Source organism: Juglans microcarpa x Juglans regia, chromosome 3D (genome assembly GCF_004785595.1).
Source record: "Juglans microcarpa x Juglans regia isolate MS1-56 chromosome 3D, Jm3101_v1.0, whole genome shotgun sequence".
Classification (NCBI taxonomy): domain Eukaryota; kingdom Viridiplantae; phylum Streptophyta; class Magnoliopsida; order Fagales; family Juglandaceae; genus Juglans; species Juglans microcarpa x Juglans regia.
The window spans coordinates 14339538-14351339 of record NC_054598.1 but is presented as its reverse complement, the minus strand read 5'-3'; the positions used below and the strand labels follow the sequence as shown (position 1 = coordinate 14351339).

The following is an 11802-nucleotide window of genomic DNA, read 5'->3' as shown; positions in this document are numbered from 1 at the left end:
GACCACCTTAGACTTTCACATGACTTGCAAGGAGACAACGGATTTATTCATTTTGAGTTGTTAGGGGCAACCATTTTCAGTGCCATGCTCTTGCATGCATGCCCTCTAGGCTTTTGTGCTGTAAATATGATGAAAGGTTCTGCAAGAGTAATTTATCATTCGACAAGCCCCCGGGATCATAAATCCCCAGGGGAGAAAGTTCAGCATAAGAATCTATGGGGGCAATGGGCATTACTCTTTCAAGTGTCTTCAAGGCAAATCCACCTTTCTATAACCAAAAAGGAAAAAGTTTGGGGGACCTGTATGGTGAAAAAAAGACTCGGAACTGTGTAAAGCTCTCTTTCATCCACCATCCAACAGTGGTGGTCTTCACTACAAAATGTACACTATACGTTACAATATTTTTTGTAAGCAAAATCAAACACGGTAGACCATCCCTACCTCCAAAGTAGATGCAAGTGGATGACTAAATGCATAGGTCTCTGCACGGCTGTTCCTCCGCAGGAATTCATACCCATAGTTGATTACAAGTTTCTTCAGCATGCTCGATCCTTGCTTTGCTTTCATGTATGTGTGCCCCAGTATGTATGCTATGCCAGCTTCTCTAGCTTCCATCAGCTCCTGCAATTCTTCCCTTGCACTTGTGTCTATCTTTGGGCTCTCCGGCACGACAAACCTTACCCTTTTTCTTGGTTGTATTGCCGGTGGTGACTTTATCTCCCTAAGTTCTGATGTACCAGCTGACTCTATATTGCTCACATCATCCTTGCTTATTCGGATTCCATCTGCATGAGTAGAACACATCCCAACAACTGTCATTTTGTCTTCATCCTTCCCCAAGTCTTCAACTGTTTCCCTAGATCCAGTGCTCCCAGTGCGTATGAACTCTGCTATACTGCATACAAGATCGTTCTCAAACTCAGTGTCATCCTTGTGAATATCACGATATCCGTACCTTACAATGCACCTGTAGAGCCTGAACTCTTTGGGGCCAATGTGCCCAACTAGAAACCGTTCCTCAGGCTTCACATGCGGGACAGGGACATATTTGATGCATAGAAAAACTAAGACCTGGTGGAAGGCAGGAAGGTTGGTGACAAAGTGGGAAAAGATTGCTGGGATTCCAGAGACCAGATCAGTATGTATGAGGCCAATGCCACGGACTCGTACAATGCCTAGGCTGGGACCCAGGCTGAGTAGCCAGTTGATGGAGACCTTATTTTGCACATCAAACTCATACTTCTTCACAGTGCCATAGTACCAAACGTGCATGATGACCATGAAGATGAACGAAAGGGCAATAGCGACCCAGGCTCCTTCATGGAACTTGATGATAGAAGCTGAGAAATAGAGAGCTTCAATTGTTCCAAAAAAGAATACGAAGCAAATTGCAAGGAACACAGTCTGATGCCAACATAGGACGATAATTAGCGACATTAAGCAGGTGGTGACCAACATGACGGTGATGACTGCTAAACCTGTTTCACACAAAGCATCTGGTTAATGATTTGAGCAGAAAGAAGCAAAAAGACAAGGCATAATCCCAAACTTTACTCCGATGCACTGGAATAACTCTCGAACCAACAGAGAACTGCTAGAATTGGACTATAATTGTTGAGAGGTATCAATGAGAAATCAACGCTGGCACAGTTAAAATCATTTTGATACAGGCAAATCCTTGTGACAAGCTTTTACTGGAAAAGGATCTGTGTAGGGTCCAACAAATTATGATTATCGTCATTGATTGCCATACCTGATGCATTACCCAAGCGCTTTGTGTCTCTGAAACCAACAGTAACAGCCAAGCATAACAGCATCAAGACCCAGTTGATCTCAGGGATGTAAATCCTTCCGTGAACTTTAGATGATGTGTGGACAATTTTCACTTTTGGGAAGCAACCCAGTGCGGAACATTGTTTAATGATTGAGAAAGTTCCAGTGATGATGGCTTGGCTTCCTACCACTGCAGCAAGTACTGCTATTACCAGAACAGGCCATCTTAAGTTCTCTGTAAGAATAAGCATGGGTATTTCAGATTCTGCGTGTAATCCAAACCACATAATTTTTATGGAGAACTCAAAAGTACCTACCAGGTACAGACACATAAAATCCAACATTCTCAATTAAATGATTCTTAGATAGATATGCAGCCTGCCCCATGTATGCAAGAATCAAAGCTGGATAAACCACAGACGTGAAAGCAATCTGCAGAAATGTGAAAATCTATTATTAGGCCAAATACAAAAGACAGACCTTATTAATCTGTCACAATTGCAGCTCACACTCTTTATCTTTTCTCAAAAGCCCCAAATTTTGCCTCTAATGACAGCCAAACCACAAGGGCAATCCATTCAACCATAAACATCGACTTTATTTTTCCCAGGGAAGCTATAAATATTAATTAGAATACAAGACTTGAGAAACATTAGGTTTATCCTAAAACATTGCTATAATCTTAGCATATTGCGAAATGCCTAAATATACTTTTTTTCTACGCAATGGGTGAAAATTTCATTAACCAAAGGAACTTGAGGGGTGCCAAAGGCCATCCCATTTTACAACGTTCTTAGGGATCAGATTCCACCATAGATAGAAGTCGTTGCTGCCCAATTAGCCACCATATGGGCCTGTTGATTGGCCTTTCGTGGAATCCATTGTACAGATCAGCCAGGATAGTACTTCAAATAAGCCCTTGTTTCCTCCATGGTATTCGTAATCCTCCAGTCAGAGGCCCCTGTTGATTGCAGACCACTTGTGCATCCCCTTCAAAAACTGCATCGGTCAATCGCAACTCAGAGGCCATATGTACAGCAAGGAGTGCTGCTTTGAATTCTCCCAACAGTTAGTTTCTACAATCACCAATTTAAGCCAAGCCCATTCTATAACAACCGTCAATCCTGCTCACAACCAACCACCAAGATATTATCGGTAGGTACCATCAAAATTAAACTTCCATGTGGCAATTGGAGGATGAATCCATTTCACCTCACAATTAACATCCTTTTCCACCCAAAACATTCTGTCTTCTCAAAGATTTTATTTGCCAAAGCAGCCATATTTAGCCCTGTTTGGATATTGAGATGGTCTCATCTCATCATTCAAACACCACTCAAACACACTTTTTAATTTCAAATCTTGAACTTTTTCACCTAATCATTACAACTTTCCCAAACTTTCAAACAAAACACAAAAAACAATTCAACTTTTTCAAGTCTCCAAAAAAAATTATATTCTAACAATATTAACTTTATAATATTTTTATTCAACTTTTTCTTTCTCATTTCTCAAAATCACATAAAACATCTTAACTCAAACTATTTCACTATTATTCCCAAACCATTCATTGTTATTCACAGATTTCTCATCTCAAGTCAACATCCAAACGAGGCCTTAGATCGTTTGGAATCTTATCCCAGTGTACAGCTTAATTTCTTGAGCCAAAATATATCCATATTAATGGCAGCACAAAGGATAAAGTCACTACTCATTCCTCCTCCACACCGAGTTCCTCCAATGGGACCTAATGCACTTGAAAACTTTAACATGAACTCTTTCTTGAACGATCAAATTGCATTTTCTTTGTATGATTGAAACCACCACAGAAAAAGAAACTTGTTAAGGGGGAAATTCAGATACAACCGACTTCTGCTTTTCCGCACTTTGATATTGAGACCCTAATTTCAATTTGATAATTTTGAGAGCCAAGTATACACTAAACAAACTTCCAAGAACTATATCACGTTTTTCGTCAATTTATTGACAGAAAGTTGCTCACATGGACCTCATTGTCTGATGTTCAATATAAAAGTCATAATGAGGCCCTAGGTGTAAAACAAAAACCAAAAAAATAAAAAAGAAGATGAAGGATCCATCACCTCTGCTGGTGCACAAGGGGCACACCCCTAGGTTTGTTTACTGTGCTGACCTGACTCATACTTCTGACCCAAATTGTTGTGTTGGATCAAACACATGTTGACTCAGGTGATAGCAGGATTCTTCCATAGAAAACCAATAAAACCTTGTGCAGGTGACACCTATTTTCCAATGCAGTTTCCCCCATTGGTACTCACTAATTCACATGTAATCTGACTTGAGCTAGTGGTTGACCACTTCAATCCTGGGCAATGCGTTCTGTCAAGCCACATGTATGAGGGCATCTATTTATGTGTCTACTCTCAACCACTTCTATAAGTTTAGGCCTCGTTTGTTTTCAGAAAACATCTCATCTCATTTCACCTCATTATTACAACTTTCCCAAATCCCCACACAAAATAAAATAAATAATTCAACTTTTTCAAATTCCTAAACAAAAATAATATTAAAAAATATATTCTAATAATATTTTATTCAACTTTTTAACTTTAATCTCATTTCATCTCATCTCATCTCTGAAAACAAATGAGCCCTTAGAGTTCTGGATAATAGTTCAATAAATGCACCTATCCAAAAACTCTTTCAACTCACTGCACTTGCTGTGGCACTGAGTGACTGTAGCTCTCATTTGATGGTATACTATTTTTTTATAGGTAACTGTAGATTTCCTGCAACATGTAGAGCACCACTGGGTCGGCACCATCCCTCGGTGGACACAATTCTAGCTCTTGAGAGTGACAAGCTCTTTGAGGGGTGCTAAACCTCAATGGCGAATGAGAAAGCATAATTTAGAAAATCAACACAACACTGAGCAACTTTCTGTCAATAGCTGGAAAAGGCCTTGCTAAGACCTTACATTTAAGTTGAGGGAAAACTCAAGTCTTGAAACTATCAAATTGAAAATCGGGACTCTCAGTGTCAAAATGGGAGAAGCGCGCGTGTTTTTGGGGGGGGGGGGGGGGGGGGGGGGCGGTTCTGTCTTACTCATAGTTTTAAATTCCGTTCCGGTATACCTCCAAGTTCCGTTTCGCTCAAAATTCAGGCCCGTTTCGGCCATTCTGGTGAAATTCCCGCCATTCCGGACCCTATTCCGTTTTCAGACTGTTTTGTAATTTTTTTGTGCTTGGATGGCATTTTTGTAAATTTTAAATCTAGATGGTATTTAATTAATTCTAGAATATATTATATAATTTTAATTTTTTGTAACTTTAAATATGTCTCCTCATTCTCTCTCTCTCTCTCTCTCTCTCTCTTTTTAATATCATTATTTTTAATAATTTCTCTATTGTTTTAGTTCTTTTTGTGTCTCAACTCAAGTTTGTGATTTCCTCGGCGTATATTCATTTTATAAATCTTCAATTCTTCCATATATATACACATATACATGATACACACTTACATATATATATGTATGTATTTATTCTATTAGTTGTTAGTTTATATATACATATAAATATTTATATGTAATATATAGTTAATCCCGAAATGGTGCACCGGAATGCACTGGTACTGAAATATTTCGTTCCAATACTTAAACCGGAATGATCACTGGACTGGAATTTAAAACATTGGTCTGAATTTGCCCTAAGAAAAAGGTAGGCCAAGGTTGTTCTGGTTAAGTTGAACAACATTAGAGTAACAAAGAAACAATTCATGAACATGCATGCCTATGCAAAAAAGCTAAAAATAAAATCTGATTCCTTTTTCCTTAATTTTGAGAATTATCGTGAGAAAACCATCATCAATCAGATTTCCATCAAACCAGTAGCTCATGTTTGACAAAAAAATTACATAGAACCATTTAACAGAATTTTGACATATAAGGAATTTAAATTCATGAAACAGCTCTAGCTTTTTATGTATATTCTCGAGTCGATGGATACTCCAGGGTGCCAGATTTTAGCTACTACTAATAAAGATTGGTCAATTTAAATTCTTGGTTGGAGAAGGTCCACATTGGCATCAAAGTACACATATATTCCAAGAAATAACACGATGCAAGATACAAGACACAACAAGAGTCAATCAAGATCCGCTTCAACATAGGTATTGAGTGGTTGAAATACATTGTATCAAGGATTTTAGTATAGAAATTGGTTCCATATGCTGAATGGGATACTAACATGGCTAACCAATATTCCTTGAATTTAAAAAGCCTCACCACATTTTTTTGGTTGGGGGAGGGCAGTAGAAAATTACACTTTTGAAAGGATACAACCATATATACAAGGGTTTGGTTTCAACCCTATATTTCTAAGAAAATGGGCCGATGGAGAGGAGATGAGTTACTAAATTTGAACTGTCACAATGAGAAAATGAGCATAGGCCGAAAAAAGGCTTGATAATATTGTACAAGGTCCACCCTCAACAACACTGCAAAGATCTTTTTTTTTTTTAAGTAAGAAGGCAAAGATCATAAAATTGACATCCAGATGCAAATAAACACGGTCCAGTCATTCAAATAATAAGCCCCACCAAGTTAATTTGGTCAAGAACCCTCGGTGTAATTTATAAAGTGAGTTATTAAATGATTTACCTTGATTGATAACTGTGAAAAGTGTCCAAGATCAGCAAACATGGCTTCCGAACCTGGAAAAGTGAAGATGCAGTAAGGGAAACAAACAAAATACTCTCTTGTAGTGGCACTAGGAAAAAAGTTAACTGTCAGAAGTCCATACCTGTTATGCACAAAAGAATTCCACCCAGGGACATCCAACCTTTGCTTTGAGTTTTCCTTAAAAATCGATACACGTAAGATGGAGAAATTGCCCGATAGACATGCGGGTTCCATTGAAATATGTTATATATCCCAATGGCACTAATGCACAAAAGCCATGTCAAAACTATAGGAGCAAACAAGAACCCAATCCTGTGGGTGCCATAATGTTGAAGGGCAAACAAGCCTATCAGAATGATGCATGCAACTGGAACTTCTACATCTGCAAAAAGCATCAAACTTTCAGGAGGGAAGGTGAAGGCAGTTGCATGAATCTTAGGGTAAAAGAAACTAAGAGGTGAAAAATTTAACTGCTAATGCTAATGTGAGAAGTTAAATAAAAGATCTGTTAAGTTAAAAACCAAGCATGAAGCAGAACCTTTCAACTTATTAATAGACCAAGCTTCTGAATTGACAAAGAAAAAAATGCGATGCATTTACCAATAAAGGAGTACCATATGCTGCTTCAAAAGAAACATTCCAAGGACAATTGCATTAAGATATGAATCATAGAAGCTCTTTTTTTTCATTTACTTCTTTGCTTTATTTTCTTTTATTGCTTTTCTTTATTTGCATCATGGTTGTGATGCATGAGAAAGCCAAGAGATTACCAAACTTCAAATAAGTTAAGGCATATCAGCACTAACTAGTGTACTGATAAAAAAATTCAAACATGGATATATCACCACATATTTCACTTATCTTCTCGTTAATCCTGCTTTGTCTGTAGGGCTGTTACTGGCCCTACTCCTAGATAATGCAGCCCCTAAAACTCTACCCAACACCAAACTGAGCCCACAACAGAGATGATCTACCTGCCATAAGTGCATATCCAGTCAGACGATATATGAAAGGTAAAAGAGGCTGTTAACAAGACAAAATAAAAACCTTCTTTTAACAGGTTTTAGCTTCAAGGGACTAATTTCTGAAGCATGAAAGTCTCTTGGCACTTGGTCTTCCCTACCTTTAACAGTACCTATATCATAGTAATTTTAGTCAACCAAAGAGCTTTGGATATTCAGTATACCTTCTCTTATTTTATGGGTTCAGAGTCATAAATAAGATAAGCATAGGAGTGAGTTGGAACATGGACAATGTTGAGTTTCTTTCTTCTCCTTGAACCCCTTGTAATCACCCTTATTCCACCTCAGGCAGAGACATGAAGCCAACTTCTTTTTTTTTGTTAATTCTCACTATCCACTCAAACTTATCCAAAAGAAAAGAAAAAAGAAAAGGAAAGAACTGTCCACTCAAACGAGAATACTTTTGAAATCTGACACACTCCAGACAGTGAAATTAGAGTTTAACTTCTCCACTATCGATAGTTGTCTAGATTTCTTTGATGACCCAATGACCACTGCTTGAGATATTAGAGGTCTTAAAATGTGCTAAACCGCCCGCCCCCCCCCCCCCCCCCCCCCCCCCCCCCCCCCCCCCCAAAAAAAAAAAAGAAAAGAAAAAGGAACACTCAAAAAGGAACAAAAAAGCAAGAGAAAAGAAAAGGAGAAAACTAGCTGCTCTATCCATGTAGTCAGTTTACAACGTTTGCGGTCATAGTTTGGCTACCTAAATGCACAAAATAGGCGATGGGTCCACAACACAGCACTTTGAGAGCAAGGATGGATTGTAAATTAGGAATAAATAAACGCAATTCTCAGGGGACTGAAAAGAGAGGAACAGATAATGATTGTTGGGCAAATAAAAGCGCCTATCATAAGACCAGTAACATGTTTACCGAATGGAAACTCAGAAAAATATGCGCAGATGTTCAACCTCAAAAATTGAAAATTTTAGTAGATTTCAGAGAAGTTAGACAAAACAACAGAAACTCAAAATTGACCCTGCCGAAATCCACCAATTCAGAAGAAAAGATATTCAAGGAAGAACTTATTTTCCCTTAAATCATTAAAGAAAAAAATAATCCAAAGCTACTCAGTCATCAAATATCTACAGAAGGGCTTAACAAAAAACTCATAATCAAACAAAAACAGAGGCAAAGCCGAGAGCCTTACATTTGTGATGCTCTTTTGACATCGAAAGCTCGAGTCCAGAAATCGCAGAGAAAACTACACCAATCAAATGAAATCCAATCCAATCCAGTTAGTCACAAACATCCAATATTTCAAGTTTGAATCAAAACCCAGAAGAACAAGGTCTCATATACTTTACCAGAAATAGCTGGTGTGAGCACACCATCTCCAATCACCATGCAAGCACCAATCAAAGCCAGAACAAGAAGAAATCTTTGCAAAACCTTGTGTTTCTCCAATGTAGACTTCAATCTCGACCCAAAACCGGTCTCTGGGGCCAACCCAATGCTTTCCTTCTTGTATTCCGAGAGCTCCTCGTCTGCCACCTGGCAATTGGGCAGTGAGCTGACTCGGGCGTGTCGACACAGCAACGAGTACAGAGCAAATGTTCCTCCCTCGCCATTATCGTCAGCTCTAAGCACAATAAACACGTATTTCAGCAAAGGAACCAAAGTGAGGGTCCAGAACACAAGGGACAGCACGCCATAAATCTCTTCATTGGTTTCCGAGTGTCCGATATCTTCAGCGAATGTGTTTTTATAAACGTATAGAGGTGAAATACTCAAATCTCCATAGACAACGCCAAGACTCTGATAAGCCAGAGTCAGTAGTGTCTTCCATGACTCTCTCTGCAACAAAAACAACAACTCGATTACAAACACTGAATTGGGTTTCTTTCAAAAATCAAAAAGGAAAAGAAAAGAGAAATTCATGCATGTTCGTAAATGTTCCCAGCTCACCTTAGCATGGTTTTGATAAACCCCAGGTTCCAGATCCATGCTAAATGGACTTAGAAATTCAAGATAGACATTTTTCAGTATGTATTTAAAAGATTCAATGAATGCCCATTTGCCAAAAATGCAATTCTGAGTTATATCTAGAAAAAAAATATGATTCTTTAGCAAAGGAGACGACTTTCGAGATCAACGATGAGCTGCACAAATTGAAGAAAGTGATATTTCACTGCAAATAGAATTCAAAGACGACCCAGTCACGAAACCTCCCTGCCCCAGTTTCGTGCTCTGCGAAGTACTGAGATATATCCGAGATTAATTTATTCAATTAAGAAAAAAAGAAAAGAGAAAAATATTGTTGATTTAAATTTAAGAAGTAAACGTGGATAGCAGGTGAACAACCATGAGACGGCGGCATAAAAAGAACAAAACACGAAAAGCCACACGGTTTGGAATCTGGACTGGGAGTCTTGGAATATTTTGCGCAATAGTTCTTCAGAAATTTACAGATAGAAAGTGAGACAAATGGAGAGCTTTGCAGTTGGTTGAGGGGTTATTAGCGTTTGGGTACACACACTTGGGTGTTGAGAGTCGGAGAAAGATGGGTGAAGGGGCAAAGTGGTCTGAAACTCGGCCGCAAAAAATGGGGATGCTTATAGTATTATTACTACACATACTGATTTTGATTTTTTTTTTTTTTTTCTTTTTTACAATGTTGGAGCTTTGAAGATTTCATTTATCCTGCGTTTGATAAGATGAGAGGATTTTAAATAAAAATTAAAAATAAAATAAAATATTATTTTTTAATATTAATATTAAAAATTTTTAAAAATTCACTATTCAAACGGGCGTAAAAATGTGTGTGTGTGTATTTGGTTTACACGGCATTTCAAACCACAACAAATTAAACCCACAGACTACGACTTTTCGCTTTTGGTTTATTTCTTTCTCAGTACGCAGTTGACTGCTAGTGTAACTTATTTTCCAAAGTCAAGATAGCCTATGGTCTTCTCGGCAAGTTATCTCATCTGTCTTGTAACTTGTTTCGTTCAATATGTTGTCTGTTAAGGAGTATCATATGTCAATTTAACATATTTATTATAGCCTATAGCGAAAACGAGTCTCGTTTTTTATACAGATGAAATAAATTAAAAATTAAAAATTAAAAATATAATATTATTTTTATTTTAAAATTTTAAAAAAAAATTAAATTATTTATTTTATTTTATATAATAATTATAATAATAAAATAAAATAAAATAAATTGAAAAGTTTCCTCAAATAAATGAGTAATAATTCTACTTGAAAAAGTGTGGAAGTCTTGCAATGCTGTATTTGCACGACGGATCTTAGTCCTTTTGACTAGTCTCCCCCTGATAAAGAGTTTTCCACGTGTGTTATTTTCGTCGAAAACTCTATTATGGCGCCTAAACCATATTGATCGGTTTGACTGCTTGATATATATATTTTTTTATCAAATGATGAAGAAAATTTTAAATATATTGATTTATTTTTTATTTTTTAAAAATATTTAAATACATTAAAAAAATATGAATAGAAAAAAAAACTAATTTTACAACTAACAATAACACCGAACGATACTACTCAATCGACAGAATAGCACCGCTCTATTTTCATTCAAGGTTGTGGAATAGGAGTTCTTGTTCAATTGCTACAACTCGTTCACCATCGATGTGATACTATTATTTGAAAATTTTTATACCAATATTAAATTTTAAAATTTATCTTTTTAATTAAATTATATCATATAAATAAGAGTAATATTATATACAATCTATATTTAGAGACTGTATTATAAATCTAGTCAATTTTATCTTTAATTTTTTTTAAATTATAATAATATTTTTATCGAAATGATATTTTTTTTATTTAATGAAAAGTTTGTATATACAGTCTCTATTTAAAGATTACAAATAAAATTTTTTTATAAATAATATGCAGTGTAAGAATTTTAAAATAAAATTATTCTTTACTACAATCTTGACTGCAGTAAAAATCCTGAGCAGTACTGCTATGTAAAAATCCGACCGTTTAACATATCATGTCTTTATTCTTTTTCTGGAAAACTGTTGTTAGGGCTCCAACTTCCATCGTTTGCACCTGCTGGATCAAACCCATTTTACATAACAATTATACTAAATATTGCATATAAGTAAAAGACAAAAGCTTGTATGTCGTTTAAAATGTACTGCTACAGTATAAAAAATTTTATATATTTTTTTATTTAGTGATTAAGAAAGTAATTTTAAATATATTGGTATATTTTTATTATTTTTTAAAAATATTTAAATATATTAAAAAAATATAAAAAAAAAAACTAAAAAAAACAATAATATAAACGAGCGGTACTACTCTGCCGCCACTCTAAGAAAAAATAAACAAAATCTAGCATAATTTTGACCCAATAAAAAAAAAAAAAGAAAAAAAA

General features: G+C 36.2%; 1 protein-coding gene across 2 annotated transcripts; it reads right to left on the bottom strand.

Moving 5' to 3' along the window:
• Positions 1–244: 244 nt before the first annotated feature.
• LOC121254899 (potassium transporter 6-like) lies at positions 245–9982 on the bottom strand. Of its 2 annotated transcripts, XM_041155098.1 has the most exons (9): positions 9756–9982; positions 9360–9651; positions 8759–9248; positions 8602–8655; positions 6552–6812; positions 6410–6462; positions 2091–2205; positions 1754–2008; positions 245–1478 (listed from the first exon to the last, which is right to left on the bottom strand). In XM_041155098.1, the coding sequence occupies exons 2-9, from the start codon at positions 9396–9398 to the stop codon at positions 418–420; spliced, it is 2328 nt and encodes a 775-aa protein (XP_041011032.1). In that variant the 5' UTR covers positions 9399–9651; positions 9756–9982; the 3' UTR covers positions 245–417. The 2 variants fall into 2 exon arrangements, with proteins under 2 accessions (XP_041011032.1, XP_041011030.1); XM_041155096.1 differs by having other exon boundaries at positions 9360–9982.
• Between the last annotated feature and the right edge of the window lie 1820 nt (positions 9983–11802).